The sequence below is a fragment of the Mauremys reevesii genome, linkage group 3, assembly GCF_016161935.1.
Source record: "Mauremys reevesii isolate NIE-2019 linkage group 3, ASM1616193v1, whole genome shotgun sequence".
Classification (NCBI taxonomy): domain Eukaryota; kingdom Metazoa; phylum Chordata; order Testudines; family Geoemydidae; genus Mauremys; species Mauremys reevesii.
The window spans coordinates 7,800,939-7,822,153 of NC_052625.1; the positions used below are offsets into that span (position 1 = coordinate 7,800,939).

Here is a 21,215-nt window from a genome sequence, read left to right on the forward strand (position 1 = left end):
GTAGTGTGTGGCGGGAGGTGTGGGGCTGTGTGTGGGGGGCTGTGTCTGGCAGGGGTGTAATGTGTGGCGGGCAGAGGGGGCTGTGTGGCGGGGGTAGAGGGGTTGTGTGTGGCGGGGTAGAGGGGGCTGTGTGTGGCGGGGGTAGAGGGGTTGTGTGTGGCGGAGGTGTAGGGGGATGTAGTGTGTGGCGGGAGGTGTGGGGGGGCTGTGTGTGGCGGGGGGTGTAGGGGGATGTAGTGTGTGGCGGGAGGTGTGGGGGGGCTGTGTGTGGCGGGGGGTGGGGAACCGGGGTCTGAGTAGCTCGGGCCCCGCCCTCCCGCCGGGGGCTTCGTGACGCAGGCTGCTGGCGGGATCGCGCCGGATTCCCCCCCCCAGTCCCGCCGCCCCCGCTCCCCCTTTAAATAGCGCGGCACGGCGGCGCTGCCGGAGCAGCCTGTGCAGCAGCCTGTGCCGCAGCCGCCCGCCCGCGCCCCGCACCCCGCACCCCGCACCATGCCGCCCTTGGCGCTGCTCAGCCTGCTGGGAGCCGCCGCGCTGGCAGGTGAGTGCCTTCAGCACCCTGGAGAGCGGGCTGCCCCCGCCCGCAGCCTGCAGCACCGGGCACCGGACAGCTCCGGGGCCCCGGCCCCTGCCAGACAGGGACATCCGCTCCCGGAGCTGGAGACCCGTGTGTGAGTGAGTGTGGACCCGGCCCCTCGGGCGCCGGTCTGTCTGGGCGATAGCTAGAGAGAAAATGTCACCCACCCTCCCCTCTATCGTGCGGGCATTATTCATGTAGCCATCCATGAATTGTACCCACCTTCAGTGGCTGTATCTACATCTCCTGTGTGCCTCATATGTACACAGAGTATATAGTGTCTATTGTGGGTACATATATAGAGACTATTTACTGTATGCTTCTTGTATCTATACACAGACTCTGTGTGTGTGTGTGTGTGTGTGTGTGTGTGTGTGTGTTGATAGACACATAGATAGATAGCCTGAGTACTTGCAAATACAAACACGCAAATTTGATCATTTGTGGCTCAGAGTAGAAACAACCATGACTGTTTTAACTTTACTAGACTGGACAGAAATTAGAACAGCTGAAAGTAATTAAAAATAAAAGGAAGAAATGGCCCCCCTATTGGATTTAGGAGAATACGAACAGGTAATAAGTGTCTGGAATCTTTGTCTCTTCTCCAACACCCATCCTCTTAACAGGTTTATATGTTAAGAAAAATTCATTGTCTGGGAAAATAAATCTACTGTGTGGACTCAGTTTAAAATGGTATGTGAATTAAAAGTCCAGATAGATTTTTTGAAAAACTGTTTTTTTAGTTTATGTTAGCATACTCTTAAAAAATAAATAACAAAAATATGTCCAATCAACTGACCAAAAAAACCTCTTGCTGTTGGAGGGAAATTTTACCTACATTGAGAAGGGAATGTTTTGTCCTGGAGGATTACGCCATCTGTTGAGATTTTGTCGTCATTTCTATCTACCCCACTTTAATTATTTAGATTGAGCCTGGATGGTGGCACTTTGCCTCCTTACTGTAACTAATGGATCATTTGAAATCAATGGATGGATTTATTTGCTGCAACTGTCAAACAGACCTGAATTCTGGAAGAGGAAAAAAAAACACGATAATTGAGTGGTTTATTTCTGTCAAATGGTCTGTGAGTTTGCATAGTCCTCTGCAAAAGCTGGACACGAAGAGCCCTGAAGGTTTAACAAGATGCTCAGAATGAATAGTATGACTATGAAGAGGTGCTTCGGCAGGCAACAGTTTCTATGTAATGGGTGTTGGCTAAATAAAAGGTGTTTCTAGAAATTTAAAGGGAAAGCATGAACAAAAATCAATATACTATTCATGGATGGTTAAACAGTAAAATTACATAGCTGGAATTCCTGTTAAATTTACCAATTGTATTAATATACCCGATTTTAGAAAAGCTTTAATATGTTAAAAGTCAGGATGCAAAAACAGTGTCTTCTTGAATGGCTTTGCCAATTTAGTCTTTCATAATCTGTATTTTTATTCTGTATTCTGCTTCTATTCATTTGGGATCTGATTCTGCTACCCTTACTCTCACTGTGTAGTACACAACTCCTCCACTATTCCCATTGATTTCAATGGGACTCATCACAGAGTAAGGCACTACTCAGGCTAAGGACCTTTTCACTGTAGTGCTCAGTAATCTTCCTTCCCTGCCTGTTAACTGTATAATTAGTGCTAAGGATCATTTTTTTAAAAACATCTTTTCCTTAAACTACTCAAAAGCCAATCAACCATCTGTTTACTTTGTCTACAGTATGACGATGTCTGAAAGTCTAATTTTATGCAAAATAAGTTAATTAGAAAGCAACTGGCAAAATATAATAGCTGATTTTAGGTAATAGAGATTTTTGTTCACATTGTTTTGAATTCACAGGTTTTTATATTAAACTTAACTCAAGCAATTTACATGAGCTATATAACTAAAACCAAAATGAGTATTTTCTTATACATACTACCTAATTTCATTTAAAGGCTACCAGTGCATTTCTGGGATATTATTTCAGGTTTAAATACACTAAGAGGCATCAAATGGAAAGCAGAGTAAACCCAGCTCTAGAAGTGCAATAATTTCACAAAATGGACTATCTCAAGTGTCTTGTTACTATAATAACACAGAAATGAAAAAGGAAGAGATAAATGCTTACATATAGGGCCTGATCCAAAAAGCCCATTGAAGTCCATCGGAGTTGTTCCATTGCTTCAGGCCTTTATTGTTCATTTTTATTTGGCTGTGACATCACTGCCAACACTATGTATATGCAATTTCTTATCTTGACTATATAGCCTCAAAAGTCACAGGGGTAAGTAAAGTATAGGATTGGCAAGCCTATTTTTTTAAATGACTAATTCCTGCAGCCTCCTGAATTTTATTTTCATTCCTACCAAACTTGGACTTCTATGATCTTTGTTAAAAAATAATTTTTGCTGAAATGTCCATTTCAGTCAGAGATTGTGCTGTCGTGAGTTATCAGCACTGATGAAATTTTGAAACAGTGACCTATTGGAGAATCTACATGGCTACACCAAAACAATCATAAATTGATGCAAGTAAAACTAATGCTGATTTATTGCTTACTTTTTCAAATGTGGTGAGCACCTGCAGTTCTCATGCTTTTAGTGGTATTTGTGATCACTCAACACCTTTGAAAATCAGGCCATCTGGTTTTCGTGGCCTAAACATATTTGATACAGGAGGGGAAAATGTTCATATGATGTCTGCCAGGTAGGTATCAAAAATAAAGTTAAGACAGTGTTTAAATATAGGGGTTTCTTTTCTGTACGCTTCCTGGTTTTGTTCCCACTTTATCAAGCTAAAGCTGTATACGTAATAGAAAAAAACATATGGGGCAGATTCACTACCCTGCTCCAAACTTTTGTGCTGTTGAGGCAGTGAAAACATCTACGTCTCCCAAGCAGCTACAGAACCAGTGTAGAAAGTTCCTACATGCACCCACTGCAGGATGACTATATAGCCAGAGTGCCGTACTCCAACTGTCCCCAGCTGGCAGCCAGTCCCTTGGGACTCTTGCCAGCTGGCACAAGTTAGAGCAATCTATAGCAGGGAAGAACAGAGCAGATTGGCTGCCCGATGGCTTCCCCCTCTGTTGCTTTGAGTGGATCTTCGCTACAGCAGAGAATCTGCCTCATATATATTTTTCAGCTCTCATGTGAATTTGATATTCATTTTATTCCCCGATGGAAGACTAATATGACACTTGTCCAATATTCAATATTTCTCCTGACGTTATGATGGCCTCACACCTCTTATTGGCCTTGGAATGTCATCTTTCATCAGACAAATGCTGCTTGAGGAACATTTATCTGCCCGTGAAGAGTCTGACTCTTGGAGAAACTGGAGTTTTGGAATGACAGAATGGCACAGCGCTGTTTTGATTCCTATATTAACATAATACTCAAGAGACTGCATAGATTGTTAATATTTTAAAGTGATCAAGGGAGGAAGAAATTTTATATTCTGTGTCTTACCAAATTAAACAAGTGTCAGTCAGATGGGGTGCTCTGTGGCTGGATCATTAGAAAGAACACAAAACAGCAGCAGGCAATAGTTTATTCACATTTGTGCAGCAAACTTTGCAAGTGCTCCTATGTTTTCTGATGGAATGAGTCACATCAACTCACAAAGATGAGAAGAGGCTATGAGCTGGGTCATCCCCTCAGTTTGCACATGATGAGAGGGGAAGCGCCACCTCCATTACACTGTTCTTCCCAAACTGGGATCCAGGGATGACCCTACACAGGGACCCCAAGCACAGGAGCCTCTACTGTACCTACTGTGTATGGAAGGGGAAAAGTGATGTGCTCTCAAGGGATAAGTTTTAACAGGAATTTGAAAGCTGCCACATACCCTGCAGGACATTATATAGTGCCACATTTTCTGTTCTCTCTCTCTCAGAGATAGTTTCTGCAACAGGTCACTGAGTGTAAGACTGAGGATGCAGGTAGGATAGATTCCAGCACCATCAGTACTGTAGTTACTTGGTATGTTATTTCTTCTTGTTACTTAAATAAATAACCTGCTTCAGACAGCCCCAAATACTAATGGTGGAGGAGGTGATTAGCTTTAAACAGCACCCTCACCTGCACACCAGCTGGAGTTCTGCTAGAAATGATTGGGTAGGGACTTATTACAGTTTGGAGGTGCATTAACTGCCTCTGGGTCCCCTCTAGGACTTCAACGCTGCAGCCATAGGGGAAAACAAGCCTAGGGTAGCACATCTGCTATATCCACGCTGCTGGATGTCAAAGGTAGGCCATTGGAGCCACAGAGATTCAGTCATGTGTGAAACAGGCTCCTGACTCTACCAACCCACATACCAAGGGGCTGGAAGGTCTTGCTCCCAGTTGACAATGCAATACCACAAACTCCTCTCTACTGAGTGGATGAGGTCAGCCTCACAGAATTTTGCTGGTTCTTTGTGAGAGGGAGCAGACTGGCTCAGTTTTCTCTTTAGTCTGCTTTATCGTGCCTATCTTCTAAATCCCACCAGTCATATGGTCATAAAGAAGGCAACAGTTGAATGTGATCTTTATTTGCATAACTGTACACACTATGGTGAGGCAAAGGCACAGAGACCATTTTCACTCCAAAGCCCCTTTCTTCTGCATAGTTATGTCTGGCTGGCCAACTTATCTAATTCAATTTCTGAAAAAACCCATAGAGAGTCCCATTCATGTGCTTCAAAAAAGTTTATTATTGGACAGTAACAATGCTCATTAAGCAGTAAAAGAGCCTACTGTAGCACTAATTCATGAAATAGAGTAAAAATGATCTATTCACACTCAGCAGCTCCCTCCCAAATGTAAACAGCTTGGGACAGAGTCACTAACGCTAGTGCAGGGAGGTGTTAATTTTATCTCCCTGGTGCTAGCTGGAGCGGGGGTGGAGGTGGGGGGAAGAGTGTGGAATGCTGCAACTCCCTTTCCTGGGAGTTCCAGGGGGCAGGGGAGGCATAGGGAGCTACTAGAAGACGCTTTTGCTGATCATCTCCATGCCATCCATGCATCATGCCATCCCCCACAAGTGCCCCTCACAGAGTGTTCAACCTCTAGACCTCTAGAGGTCCCAGTTGGAGGGGACATGATGGCTGCTTTCCATTCTCAAGGTTGGGCTTCTGATCCCACTCAGAGCTTTGAGAGTCTCCCCAGTAGACCTTCTGCACCCTACCAAGAAGTTGCAGTAGAAGCTGAGAATGAATATGGGCTGTTAAAGTGGTCACATCTACATGAGCTAACTCACTATACAGCTCTTTACTTGGCCCCCGCACGATGTGGATATTTCTAGCATAAGAAGGAAACATTCTCAGCAGCCACAAAAATAACATGTGGGTTGAAATGTATTAGAATGTAGACCTGAGCTTCAAACATTAATTAAAGCCACACAATGCCCCTGGGAGAAAGCTATTCTACACTGTTACAAATGGGCATCTCTCAGAAACTAAATCACTTATCCAGAGTCACATAATCACTTAGGAGCAGACAATGGAATAGAACCCAAGAGTCTAGATTCCAGTTTCCTGTTCTCTAATGCCAGCCCACAACCCAGGCCAGCAGTTACTTGAGATAGGTATTGTCTCTTGAATAAAAGTATAATATAAAATAACTCTGGGCTGCACCTGCAAACCCCTCATCAAGCAAACAGCCCATTCAAGGTCAATTTTCCCAATGACTCTTGTCAGTGAAATTAACGGTGGCCTTTGTGTTGTATGAATCTATGATATTGTAAACTTTCCCCTTCCAGGTATCAGTTCCATGCCAATGGAAAAAGACCATGTTGAAGAAATGGTGAGTAGCTGTATCCCATAAAGTGTTGTATTTAGAAAGTTTCAATCAAAATGCTCTCCACCAATTTTCAAAAGCACTTAAGTGACATAGGCAACTAAATCCCATCAGCTTTCAATAGGTTCCTTAAACCCAGGTTAAAAGATATTTAGGCACCGCTGCACTCAGTGTTGCAATGCCTAACTGACTGAGGAGCCTAAATCTCCTTTACAAAATGGATTTAAGTGCTTAGAAGCCTAAATCTCATTGTCAATAGGATTTTGGCTCCTAAGTGCTGAAATCCCTTCATGAAATTGTTTGCAACACCTGACTGAGGATCCTAACAAAAGTGTTGAAATCCCTTCAGATAATTAGAAGCCAAAATCCTATTGACAATTAATGGGATTTAGGACCCTTGTGTGCCTAAATCCATACTGAAAATGAGTTTTAGGCTCCTCAGTCTGTTAGATGTTGCAACACTGAGCTCAGCAATGCTTAAGTACCTTTAAAAAGCTGGGCCTCACTTTTGAAAATGGGACTTGGGCACTTTTGAAAATTTTATCTTTTTTGTCTGCCTGAAAAATTATCTGAAATATTCATTTGAATAAAACCAAAATGTGGTTGGATCACAAAGAGCGAGGTCACAAATTTGAAGACATTTATAAGTGTAGCATCGATGTATGGGTGAAATAAGGAAGACTGGTTACGGATTCTATGAGGAAATCCTCATGTTTTTTCCAGGAAAGATCTGAAGGTAATCTGAGCTCAAGTGATACATTTTATTTATCTGGTGCTCTCATCATCAGCACCTTAACCACTACTCTGTTCCCGCTGGTTTATTTCTGACAGTCCATGGTGCTGAGCAGCTTCAAGCAGCTGAGAGTATTTAAAAAGAAGCAATTTGTTGCAAAAATGTTTTCTTCTATCTTCACAATCAACCCCACAAAATTACATTGTCCTAAGGCCCAGGATGGGTAATAGTTGTGTCTTAAGCCAATGAGAGATTTGTGGTTGTGAATTATGAGACCTCTGGAGCTTTAACTATTAATAAGCCAGAAGTCCTGTATGTTTTGTTATTAGCTCCAGAAAGCTCTTAAAATTACATTACATTGTTATGTAGGGAAAAAGCTATTTTAGACTGTTTTTAGATTTTTTTTATTTTTACATTTTAGTAGTTAATAATTTTCCTTTCCTTCAGAGGACTATACAGTTGAACTCTTTCTACTAAGTGTCAGGCATTATAGAACAGACTTGGAAAAAACAAGAGACTATCACATTTCTGAAATAGCTGGCTATAAAATATGTGGCATATCCAGAATATATAAATGGTGTGATCTGGTTTATTGGCAATCCTGAGCCATGTGATCACCCCAAACTCAGCCAATAAAGCCTTTATACCATACCACATGCTTGTGCATACTCTGCAATGTGAAAGCCAGGAAAAAGATGTTACAAGGTTCTGTTTTTTTTTCAAGTTATTTTGTCTAAAGGCTCCTGTTTAACACCATGTGTTGTTTATGACAGTACTTTGCACTTCTATGGAATATTTACTGTATGGAACTCTACAATGAGTGGATGCCTCCCAGGCATTCCCTCGTGGCCCCAGTGCAGCTCTGCAAGTTGCCCCTCGCCTCAATTTCCTTTTTAAGTCCCTAGTTACTCCATGGAAGCTTATCTTCTGGTCCACACATAGTTTATTAATAAAACAGTTGAAACCTCCCAAAGCATAATCCGTATCACCCCAGTGCAAGTAGACTCTCAAACTCACATCCTCTGGGTCATTGACATAACACAGCACATTCTGACACCTTCCATCACACCTGGACTGTCAGTCCTCCTTTGTCCCTCTGCCAGGACAGCAACTCCAGCTCTTCCTGCTGGGGTGCAACCCGACTCTTCCTAAGGAGAACCTCCCCAGACTCTTTGCTGGGAGTATTGTTGGCAGGGAAGCATTCTGTACTCCCCCCAGCCCTCTCATTGTTCCTCAGGGTCCAGCTCTCCAGCAAGGAGACATCAGCAAGGAAGCCCCTCTGCTGCTCCCCTTTCCTTCTGCCTTCTCTGGCCTTTAACTCCATCTCAGAGCCAGCAGGCATCTCCCTCTGCTAGTCCTCCAGCCTTCAGCTCTCCAGCCATGACTCTGTGGCTGGGGGAGGCCAGGGAGAAAATCCCTCTTGCTACTCTTCAGCTTTAGCCCAGGAACCACTTTCTCTCTCCGGCAGCTCTCTTCTCCTGCCCTTCCTGACTGATCTTTCATAGCCTCCACTTGCTGCCCTCTTAATTGGTCCAGCCGGGAGCATGTGGACAGAAGCAGGAGAGCTGAGCTCAGTTTCATTTAATGGGCCAGCTACCCTATTATGATCTCAATGTGATTTACAAATTAATTATGAGTCACCTGAGGCACAGGTGATTTGTGAAGTAGAGCCCAGTATTAAAACCAGCCCTCTATTCAAACCACTGGACACATTCCTTCTCTTTTTAAAATCATTTTACCAGTACAAATCCTAAATGTTGCTGATATTACTTATTATTTGTATGCTAATAGTGCATAGAAGTGGAGATCAGAGCCCCATTGTGCTAGGCACTGCACAGACCCATAATAAAAGGCCCACCCCTGAAGAGTTTGTTATCTAAGTAGACAAAAGGTGGGAGAAATGAACTATTATTATCCCCATTTTATCAACATGGAACTGAGGTGCAGAGTGATGAAGTGACCTGCACAAGATTACGTAGAAAGCAGGGGCGGCTCTAGGAATTTTGCCGCCCCAAGCATGGCGGCACACAGGGGACCGGCGGCACGCTGCGCTGGTGGTCGCCGGTCCCGCGGCTCCGGTGGACCTCCCGCAGATGTGCCTGCGGAGGGTCTGCTGGTCCCACGGCTTCGGTGGAGCATCCGCAGGCATGCCCCTCGCCTCGTCCACCGGAGCCGCCTGCCGCCCTCCTGGCAAAATGCCGCCCCAACCACATGCTTGGCGCACTAGGGTCTAGAGCCGGCCCTGGTAGGAAGTCTCTGGTAGATATAGGAAATGAACCCAGATGTCCTTGAGTCACAGTCCAATGTTGTTATAGCTAAACATCTCTCTGATAGTGCATGATTGGACATATGCAGAATTTTTAAAAGTCTTACACTTGAAATGTGCTTTTCTCCAACTACTGCTTCTTCTAGGTAACACGATGTATAGTGGAAGTTCTCTCTACCGCTCTGTCTAAACCAAATGCTCCACCAATAAATCCTTTGTGCAAAGATATCCTGAAGAAGAGTAAGTGCAATACTAAATGAATTTGAGATGCTCATTGAATCAGTGTCATTGTTGATTAAGAGAATTTGGTAGACGTGACAATTTTATAAATACAATGACTTTTTTATGAATAATTCTCATTTTATAGGGCAGATGCATTTACCATTTTAATTTCACATATAAGAAAAATGTCTTCAAGGTTAATAGTACTTCTTTAAAATGTTATCATTTTTGTTTTTTCTGAGTTCTGAATCCAAACCATATTTTTCAAAAGTGTTATGAAAAACCATCATTTGTTTGTTATTCCAAAATGCAAATATGAAAGGCTGTAATTTTGCAACATGAACAGTAGAATAACTTATTTTTTCATGGTCAGTAAAGACTCTATTCTTACTGATAAGTTATCCTTAAAGTTGAGTAATCTTTTTTTTGTGTGAGCAATCCCATTGAAGTGGGACTATATGCAAGTAACGAATACTAAGAAAAGTAAAAGCCTGTAGTTGATAATTCTAGCAAAATAATGTTCAAACAGAGTGCATTCTACCCAGCACTACAAACATCTGAATATTACCGTATAAGGCATGATCCTCTTCCCATTGATTTCAATGTCAAAACTACCATGGCCTTCAACAGATCGAGGACTGGGTTAATCTAGCCTGGCCTTGAGCTGGTGGCTAACAATGGGTTAAGAATCCCAGGCCAGACAAAAGACAATGAACCAAATGCCTGATTTCCTATGCTTAACTTCTCTTGCAAAGCATGAGAAAATAGATGAATTTTTCCAGCAAGCCCTGAAGATGAACAAACTTGGACTATTTTGGACAAAATAGAGAATGCATTCCAAAATGGAGGGAGCTTTCCAGCAGCTGCTTTTTAAACCAACAAGGCTCCAGCTCGAGTGCTTTTGCTGATGACAGCTGAATCAGTGTTACACTGGAGAGAAGCAGTGTTTCAAGTAGGCAGGTACCAGCTTATTCCATCCAGAAACTACTTGGCAGCCAATGCTCTTTCCAGAATCCAGAGCATTGGAGTAATGCTCCAAGGAACTGAAAATTATCCTCTCAAGTCTTGTGCTAGTAGCAATTCTCCTCAGTGTCATGGAATTTACCACAAAGAGAGAGGTATAAACCTGCTTGCATACTTTATTAATAGCTATAGTGAAATGTGGCTAAACTTAACAGTGTGGCAAACTACAGTACTCACTTTTTTGTCTTTCCAACTGATGTTTAATTACAGAAAAATAAAAAGACTGGCGCTTACCTACCAAGAAAAGCAATAATAAAAGCCCACAGTTGATACTTCTCTCCGTAGAATGATAATCCACAGCCTGGCACAATGATTAGAACACAGTGATTTTCAAATACAGCTGGCACAAATTTGGCTGAGATTTTCAAAAATCAAGAGTGATTTTGAATGTCTCTGTTTTTGGGTGCCCAATTTGAAGCCCCCTAAAGCTTCCCGATTTTCATAAAGGGCTGAATGTCAAGCACGTTTAAGGAGTCTCAAGTTGGAAATCCAAAAATTGAGGCATTCAAAATCATTTGTCCTTTTCGAAAATCTTGGCCTTGAGCTACTGTATTATAGCTCTTTAAGCTGAATGTGCTTATCCTTACTACTGTATCTAAGACCCAAACTGACAGCAGGTTGGACACCTTGCATTCCATCCTTGACATCCTGTTATATAATTTCTTGTTGGCATATGTATTCGCTCTCTTCTGCTAAAGGAGAACAATTTTTGCAATGTTAGAGGATGCAATAAATGTAGACAGACCTCTTTCTAGAGCACCAAGAAACACAAATGCAGTCTATACAAAGTAAGAGATTTTAAACCGTGATGTTACAATCTGCATATCTAAGATTTTGATTCTAATCTCACTCATACAGGTGTAAATCGGGAGTATCTCCACTGAAGTCAATGGAGTTACACCATACTGTGTGTACATATAATACTATTACAACTGATTTCAGAATCAGGCTCTTATTTAATATTTTGGAAACACCACAGAGTGTGATTTTTAAGTCTAATAACTACAGGATCATAATTTGGTATCACTTTGGTACTATGCATTCAAAAATCCTGAAAGATTTTTCTATTTGCTTTGAGTATGATGTTCATTCTATATACTAGTCACTTTATTTGGGCAATTTGGAATGGTCTTAGGGTGCATGAATTGGAACAATTAAGGACAGACTTTGAAAGATGGTGAGGATCTACATCTCCTATTGACTGTAATGTGAGCTAAGAGTGCTTAGTATTAGAGCTGGTTGCAAAACACCGGCTAATTAAAAGAAAAATGTATAGCAATTTTTAAATAATTTAAAAAATACATTGTATTTTTTTTGTATAAAAAAGTCAATCTGACCAATTTAGCAGCATAAAAAACTACTCCACTTATTCTGAATGAAGAATGTTAATGAAGAGTTAGGTTAACATTTTTAAATACAATTTTTGTTTTTGTAGGCGGCAGGCATAAAGCAGAGAAGAAAAATGAAAATGAGGAGGAGCAACTTGAAGTGAGGCATTTGAAAGAATCATCAGAAGATGAAAAACATCAGCTTGCGAGTGTAGAGGAAGAGAGAGGTCAGAAGGAAGAAAATGAAGAGAAACACCATCAGGAGGAAGATGAGAGCAGGGGAGAGGAGGAAAAACACAATGGGGATAGTCATTCTCATGAGAATAGAATCCATAAAGGAGAAAAAAAGCATCATCTGGACATAAGAGGTGAGGAAGAAGAGGATGATGATGATGAGAATAGCTATAAGAGAAATAACCACAGTGAAGAAGGAAGCAAAGAAAAGAAGAATCATGCTGAAGAGTCAAGAGAGGCAGAGCATGAGCTTCCAGACAAAAGGTCTCACTCTGTAGCTAAAAGCATGGAGGAGTTCTCTCCTGGGGATGATAAACACTCTACAGGTCATAGGCACTCTGAGGAAAAGATGCACAGCAATGAAAAGAGAAGCCATGAAAGTGAGGAAGAGGAGGAGGAGGAGGAAGAAGAAGAGGAGGAAAGCAGCGAAAGGAATCACCATGAGTCTAAGGAACACGGTTCCTACCAGTACAGAGGGCGTGAAGAATCTGAGGAGAGTGAAGAAGCTGAGGAAGAAAAACGACGCTACAAACCAAGACATAATCACAGAAAGCACAGAGTGGGCGACTCCTCCAAAGAGAGGCGAAATCACGAGGGTGAGAAAAGGAACCCGCTTGAGGAATCCGATGAGGAAGAGAACCGATTGTGGGATAAAAAGAGCCACTATGAGAAACACCATTATGAAGAGCCAGAGCATCATCGTGAGAAGAAGAATTATTATGGGAAACACAGCTCTGAAGATGTGGAGGAGAAGAGGCACGCCGGCCGCGAGAGTGGGGAGTACAGAGAGCAGCGGCATCAGAACAAGGAGAACAGTGAAGAGGAAGACAAGAGGCACCACCTTAGTGGGGAAAGCGAGGAAGAACGACATGAGAAAAAGAGGCACCATGATGAACCACATGAGGCCGTGAGACATCACTATGAGGGGAGGAAACACCACAGTGAAGAGAGTGAGGAAGAGCTGAATAAGCACCATGGTCACAGCAGCAGGGATGAGAAGAGACATCATGGTGAAGGAAGACACCACCTCCACGACAGGGAAGATGAGGAGACACACAAGCTGCACAGTGGAGAGAGCAAAGGACAGTCAACAGGGCACTACAGCACTGAGGAGAGGGACAGTGAGGAGAAAAGGCACTATCCTAGCTATGACGAGTTGGACGCTGAAATAGAAAAGAGACGCGACAGTGAGGATGAGAAACAAGACAATGAGGATAGTACAGAGAAAGTGAGGTTCGGGGAGAAGGAGTATAAGAGTTACTTCCCTGCAGAGAATGAGAAAAGGGCCGCAATTCGGTACAGTCCCTTCTACCACCGCCTACGGTGGAAAAGCAGGCACTTGGACAAAAAGGACAATGTGGGGGACCAGATTCTGGGGAGTGAACAGGAAAGTAGACCCAGCCTAAATGACAAGAATTTCTTCCCTGAATACGACTATGACTGGTGGGAGAAAAAGCAACTTCTGGATGGTCTGAATCATGGGCACAGCGAGAAGAGAAATCTCGGAAGGCTCCACAAACTTGATATGAAAAGACAGTATGACAGGATGGATCAACTCGCCCAGCTTCTGAATTACAGGAAGAAATCGGCTGAATTTCCAGAACTGTACAATTCTGGGGAAGACCTAAAAAAGCGTCACATGATCAGCAGCAACAAGGGAAATCTCAGCCAGAGGCCTCTGACAGAAGAGGAGGTACGTGTTTATGAGTTTCTATGAAAAGAAAAGTGGCACTGATATTACTTAACAAGCTCAGACTTTATCTCCACCTACAAAAATGGCATCAGTAGAATCTCAGAGTGAAACATCATAAAAAGTATACTGAAGTTTCATTAAGGGCCAGGTCCTCAGCTGATATAAATCAGCATGGCTTGACTGATTCAATGGACCTATGCTGATGTGCTCTTCCAGAACTAATTTTAAAAGGTACATTACACACATCCTCACAGTCTCCAAATAGCTTACTTCCCCACATCAGGACACACACAGAGAGGAGATCTAACTGGGTCTTAGATAATACAGATTGCCTTACAGACCATAACCATGAATGGCACCCAGAAGCATGCAGGTAGCAATTTACTCTTGCTGACGATCTGGCCCTTTAAATTGTAAATTACCAACTGTTTTGTAGAGCTGGTTGAATAATACAGGGGGAAAAAATATCTTGAGTTTCACATTGAGTAAAATTCTGCCCTCCATTGACTTCATGAGTGTAATGCAGAGTAGAACTTGAGTTTTGTTTGAGCTGTTCAGCATGTAGTGCTCATGAACCCCATTGCTAGATTTCACAATATGCTCCAGTACTGCCATTTAAATTAATGTTCTACAGGTAAGAGCAGAATGTCAGCACACATCAGATGTATACAGCTGAACTGGTGATGTGTTGCATCTACCTGATATCTTTGGCAGCAGGGAAGGAGGCAATAGGTATAATAGAATATCAGGTTTGGAAGGGACCTCAGGAGGTCATGTAGTCCAATAGCCTGCTCAAAGCAGGACCAACCCCCAGACAGATTTTTAGCCCAGTTCCCTAAATGGCCCCCCATAAGGGATTGAACTCACAACCCTGGGCTTAGCAGGCTAATGCTCAAACCACTGAGCTATCCCTTCCTGCCTGGGAGTTATGTGCACATGGAATGGAGAACAATCCTCTTAATATTGTCATACAGCAGTAGATGCCTCAGAGTTTCCCTGGGAGGAATTTGATTGTGTGTGTGAATTTCCATGTTGTGCCATTTATGTGTTTCACAACTGTGATCACAACAAAGATTACACTAACTTCCAACGAGCTTGCCTGGATCTTAACCTAAATGTGTGTGATCTCAAGCGGCTAGGATTAGCAACGTGTGGAATACTAGCACAGAGGTTCATAAAGAAAGTAGCTAGCATAAGACTTAAAAGCTGATGGAGTTATGGTTTGGCCTCAGTACATAGAACAAGGATATTGGGGACATTCCTTGAGTGTGGTTAGTGAAGTACTCTGGTTAGTAGCAACAGGAGATTGCACATAAATTGAGGAGGGTGCTGTATGACAGAGAGACAGTTGGCATGGAGTAAATCCTGTTTTTAAATTATAATAGTCTAATCTCCTCTACAGCCATATTTTTGCAGAATATACCCCTTCTGTATTAGGACACACGACATACACTGTGTGTCTGGGCAATTATTGAACAGAAAGCAGTGCTGTGAGGTCAGAGGTAGAGTGATTTCCACTATCCTATAAATGTGCACATGCCGTGATCACTCAAACTAACCATTCACTCTAGACAACTAAATAACTTTACATCAATATTTATGGTATAAAAGGTATTTCTGACAGTAAATAGCGGGAAATACAAGGGAATCCTGCAGCCACTGCGGTACCTTTATGTATGGAAGGGAAAACTAGCAAGTCATGAGACAACTGTACATTAACTGTTTATCCATCTACCTAATCTATTTCTTTACCTTGGTACAAATACAATCTTCCACCACAGAATCTGAGTGCCTCACAGCATTTTAAAAAGGAAGAAGAAACATCAGCTACATAATAACCAGAAATTTAAAGTCATCATTAGGTCATCAAGTGCATCCTAACGCCAGTGTATATAACCCCTGTTCAGAACTCCTTACGAGAGCTGGGCAAACATTTTTGTTCATTGGCAATTTTGAAAACTGAAAAAAAAAAGTTTTTGGTCAAAACAATTTAAAAAAAATTTCAGCAAAGAGAAAACAATTTTGGGTTGAACAAAATGTTTTGTTTTGAAAAAAATCAGAAGATTCATTTTGATAATTTACACATTTTTAAAAAAAATAAGATTAATGTTAGCTTTGAAGCAAAGTCATTTCAAACTGAAAAAGCAAAATAGTTAATTTTGAAAATGACAGAATAAATCAGATTTTTAAAAAAAAAATTGGGGGGGAGTATCAGAAATGTTTCTGAAATTATTAGTTTGGTGAAATCAACACAAATTTGAAAAACATTTTGGGTTGCCAACTCTGCATTTTTCTACTAAAAAAGTTGCAGCTGAAAATTTTTTTTACTCACCACTACTGCTTACCCCGGCAACAATACCATTGGGGTTAATGAGAGTTTTGCCTGAGTAAACAGTGCTGACTTGGGCTCTATTTAGTTCAACTAGGAATTAATTCGGGGAGTTCTATGGTTCATGTTATGTAGGAGGTCAGACTAGATGATTCACAGTGGTCCCTTCTGGCTTCATCAGCTTTGACTCTATATATAATTGAATGGAGGTGTGTTTCAGTAAACATGTCTTAGTCTCTCTTTTTTTGTAATGCAAAAGAATATTTGCCTACCTGTTCCATGCCCTAAAATGATCTTGGTTTTAATGCTTCATAGGAAAAAGAGTTGGAAAATCTGGCTGCTATGGATTTGGAACTGCAGAAAATAGCTGAGAAGTTCAACGATAACAAGAGGGGATGAAGACTGTGTAGAGTGGTATATTTCAAAGCTAGGCATAGCTTTATTTACTTAAAATACCTATATTTCTTGGTAATTCACTGTCACTGAAGTGTTGTTTACCCTAAAACAGGAAATGCAGTTTACTGTCCACTGAAGTGTAGTGATTTACACAGCTAGAAATGTCTTTAATTTGCAATTATGCTATTGAGATCCAACTAGCATGAATTCTAGTACATAAACTTACATGTAAGGCAGATATTTTAATATGCTTGTGAAAATAATTGTATTAGTGTTCTTCAGAAATATATTTGTCTGAGTTTGAAATAATAAAAAACATTGATCTTGGACCAAAATCCTTCTCCTCGCTTGACTTGTTTTGGTCTAACTTTTGTGGATATTTTCAAATAACCCAGATCAGTCAAACAGATCTAAATAAAACACTGAAATGTAGTTTCTGGATGTTATTTCTGAAGGTTAAAATAGAACCACATGCACATTCTCTTTATATTCTAGGTAGCAAGAGCATGCAAAATATGCCAGAACCTTGATGGTTTGCACCAATGACTCAAATTCATTGTCAGTAAATTAGTTTTGTAAATTAGTTTCGCAAAGTTATTGTATCACCAATTGTTGTTTATTTTGGCCATTTATAATGCTTAATTGTGTTAATACATGCACTGTTGTAAACTGTAAAAGTAGGACCAAATTATACCACACTTGTTCAAATTGAGTAGTTCCTTACTCTGGGAGTACTCCCATTGACTTGTGTGAGTAAGTGCTCCCCATTGTAGGAGTTGCATCGTCTCATCCATCATTTCTCAGTAATAGGAGCTGGCACATCACACCACACTAGTCAACCTTTGCACACAAGTGCCAAATGATAAAGCACGTGGATTAGGAGTTTTACGGTATTATGTTTTAAATGGGCCCAGTTCCTCAGTGAATGAGCAACTGGTACAGGGCTTGGATCTGCATAATACAGTCTGATTCCTTGCTAAGAACAACGAGTAGCAGGGATGTAGAAACAGCTACTCATTAATCATATGGCACCACACAACAGCATAAAGAATTTTCCCTTAAATAGCTTCAAGACTATTTGTATGTCTTGAGCTCAAGTTTAACCAGATTTATCTAAGTGGTTTTTTTTTTAAAAAAACACTTGCCATGACAATGTCTCTTTTCACTGTATAACATGGGGGAAGGGATACTTATTTAAAGTGTAACGTGCTGCCTGTCTGGATCACAGCATATGTTCTGCCTTGGACTATTTTAATCCAACTAGCCATCTGCTTATTAAAATATTTCAGCCTAAATCTAACACTGCAAAGCAGCTCAAAGCAAAACTGTAGTTCAAGGTCCTCCTCCTGCAAACACTTAGGCACGTGCTACTCACACTGAGTTTAATGGGACTACACAAGGGCTTGAATCTGTCCCATTTAAATCACTGAGGGTGAAACCCTGGCCCCATTGAAGGCAATGGCAGTTTTGCCATTGACTCGGACAAGGACCAGGATTTCACAGGAAGATGCGTCATTGACTTCAACTGGAGCACGAGCAGGCCCTAAATGCGTAAATATTGCAGGAAGAAATGTGTGGTCTGCATATTTCTTTCAGACCTCTCCACTCCCTGGGAATGTACAGCATAATGCCACTTTTTCCTCCAGTTCTGACAAAAGAAACGAATCTTTGCCAGAAGCAATAGTTTTCAGAAGCTTCTAGGGATATGACAAATTTCCCCCCCCTTTTTTAGTATTCAATCACATCAAATTCTAGGTTGACATCCATGTCTAGTACTAACTACAGTCAAGTTCATTATAACATGTAACATTTACAATTCATTGAAGCTTTGCTTTAAAATAATTTAGGATTTAAATAGTGATTTGTATTTACAGCAACCATTATTCAGAATAGTCTTAGGGATATGTGCTATGGTGAAAATATGATCATATAATATAAGTATATAATTGTACCGAAAGCCCTTTAACCACAACTTACTGAATGTGTGCTGAGAGTCTGTTTCAAAATACAGGTAAATACAGTACTGTAACACCATTTGCAATGCTAATTCATAGGGAAGAATGACCTGATATTTTAGCTAAAAATTAAGCATTCAGTCTGCATTTTTAATACACATAATGCTCAAGTCTCCTGCAAATGCTCGCAATCAAAATCTTCAGCAGAATTGAACAACCTCTTTGGTGGAAAACTATTCATAGGGCTCCAAACCTACCCCCCTCCCCAAACCAGGCTTGTGGTAGCTCTGCTATTTATAAGCCTGTGTTCTGCTTTCATCATTTCACAGGACTGATAGACCTAGCAATGAAGGGCTGTATTGACTTCACTGTGCCCATACTAGTTTTATCTGAGCAATTCTGCAGACTTGCATTGCCTGGCCATGATTTTTTTAATGGTGGCGAGAGATCATTTTTGTTTGATTTCTCTCTTTGCATGAACAGCATTTATATTCTTTTGCTTTTTTCCCTTTAAAACAGAACATATACTTGTTCTTGTGTGAGTTGAACAGATACAATTTAAAGCATCTATTAAGGATATGAAATGTGGAACCCAGTTCCATCTCAATGAGACCAAATGGTGTTGAAATGTTTAGCTTTCAAAGTATTAAACATAGATATCTTAAACAAAAATGATCAAGTGCAAACGTGACATGGATGAAAGCAGAACAAGGAAATGTCAGTATTCACTATTGATCTCTTGTTATCACTTAATTGGGGTCAAGTGTTTCAGCAATATTTTAGTGTTAGGGACTGGAATGGAAGGAAGCAAATTCCTTGCTCATTTTCAATTTTATTTAAAGTTTTTGTGATAAGTACCTTCAGATAGGTGGGTCCAGACCATGCTTAAGCGACTTCTGTAGATTATGTAATTTGGAGGTAAAGAATGCTTTAAAAAGCTGGTGAGGCTCCAGACACAATTGTTCAATTATTTCTGGAGGATTGATGCTAAATAAACTAATGTGATCAACCCCAAGTATTCCAAAAATCATGTGTCAGGCCCCAAAACTCATGGTTGTCTTAAAAACTGATACTTTAAAAGTTTCTGGTTCTCTCTTATTTGCCTTGTAGTGCACGTGCACGCAGGGTTCGCATTTTCAAGTTTATTCTGCAACCCTGAGGGCTAGATATCTTCCTTTTTAAAATGAAAGCTGAGAAGATCAGGTAATAAATGCCTGAACTGCTGGAATTAAGAACTCCTCCAACTCCAAAATCACACATTAGCAACACTGAAACCATCAATGCACAATTGCAAAACACACTTAGAACAGCGCCAACACAAACTTTTCAGTTCCTGAAAGCTTTAAGAGGTTTGCTGTATTCTCACAACACCAGAGAGTAGCCACTTATCTTTTGCATCCTGCCATTTCTTGGTCATTTAAGAAATGTTAATCAAAGAAATGGCAGTACCTCTGTAGTTGCCACTGAAACCCTAGCTATGGAAAATGATGATGCTTCCACTTGATGTTACAATGCTGCATTTAGTAAAGAACTCCCATGCTCAAACACAGTCCATGCTTATTCTTTTAGCTCTAGCAGCAACTACCTCTGGTTTACTGACCAGGAATTTTCTTTGTCAAGCCCGAGGAAGCTCGAGTGGCTCCATTTGTTTCTTCAGGATGTAGCACAGGATAGGACTCAGAAGTTGCTTGCCGCCTCCTCCTCCTCTCACACAGGGTTCTATCCAGCTCCATTCTGCCAACCTCCTGGTCAGCATATATAATTATGGTGGTGAGAGCTGCAATTCTTCAGCACCCAGGTCTGTGCCACCATTTCATCAGACCCAGGAAATACAGCTGACTTACTTCAGTGTCAGACAAACCTGAAACTCGAATGAGAGAGAGCTGGCTGAGATTCATCCTGGATAAGTGTGACAGGAAAACCACATGCCATCAACTCACTCTCAAGAGAGAGATCAGACCACCATCTTCAGTGCCTTCGAACTGAAATACAGCTAAACTCTGCCAATTTAAAAAAAAATAAAAATCTATTTTCACAAAGCCAGTTCTGCTCTGTGACAGTTTTTTCCCTGTCAAAATTCAGCTTTCTAGCCACAGGTGTTTCGGCAGCAGAGCTGTTAAAAAAAGTGTAAAAATTTTTATTTTGTAAAAGTATTTTTCATTTTTGTTAAAAAACCAAACAGCACAACTATTTTTACTCAACCTTTCAAAAAAAAAAGTCACCCTCTGACAGGGAACAGGCCTGGACTATTTCATTTAGTTATGCACACCTGAAAGCAAGTTCTTTAGCAACCTGAATTATAGCTCTATTAGCACTCAAGCTCTAACACAGCACACCGGCTCTCTCAGCTCAATAACCGTATCACCAGTAAAGATTTCAGGAAGGCATTCAGGCTTATCTCGACAAACATGAAATTACTAGACCCGTAGGACTAGCACAACCTGAACCAGTTTTTCTCACTGCAGCAGCCTTTGCAGTACTTGCTGGTCCTGTAGCCCACACTCCTCTTGTTCTTATAACATAGACAGGTTTTTTTTTTCTCATAACATCTCTCACTTCGATCTTCCCTTCCTCACTTCCTTTACTGTCTGCTGACCACTTGGTCACAATCCAATCACATCAATTTACTGTGCGATGTGGACTTAAGGTTTATGGTCTGTGTGACCAGTACTACACCTAGGTATCCGACCCTCTA

General features: G+C 41.2%; 1 protein-coding gene across 2 annotated transcripts; it reads left to right on the top strand.

Annotated features, from left to right (window-relative positions):
• The first annotated feature begins 446 nt into the window (after positions 1-446).
• On the top strand, positions 447-16,900 carry CHGB (chromogranin B). Of its 2 annotated transcripts, none has more exons than XM_039528580.1 (5): positions 447-541; positions 6,304-6,347; positions 9,487-9,580; positions 12,021-13,840; positions 16,485-16,900. In XM_039528580.1, exons 1-5 carry the CDS (start codon positions 493-495, stop codon positions 16,566-16,568), a joined length of 2,091 nt encoding a protein of 696 aa, XP_039384514.1. In that variant the 5' UTR covers positions 447-492; the 3' UTR covers positions 16,569-16,900. The 2 variants fall into 2 exon arrangements, with proteins under 2 accessions (XP_039384514.1, XP_039384516.1); XM_039528582.1 differs by lacking the exon at positions 447-541 and adding an exon at positions 1,133-1,150.
• The last annotated feature ends 4,315 nt before the right edge of the window (positions 16,901-21,215 follow it).

What these genes read in the sequence shown, in the direction of transcription:
- CHGB (XM_039528580.1), top strand. Translation starts at nt 493, where the DNA reads ATGCCGCCCTTGGCGCTGCTCAGCCTGCTGGGAGCCGCCGCGCTGGCA. An exon ending in AAGACCATGTTGAAGAAATG is followed by an intron (nt 6,348 to 9,486) that starts GTGAGTAGCTGT and finishes TGCTTCTTCTAG; the next exon opens with GTAACACGATGTATAGTGGA. An exon ending in GGCCTCTGACAGAAGAGGAG is followed by an intron (nt 13,841 to 16,484) that starts GTACGTGTTTAT and finishes AATGCTTCATAG; the next exon opens with GAAAAAGAGTTGGAAAATCT.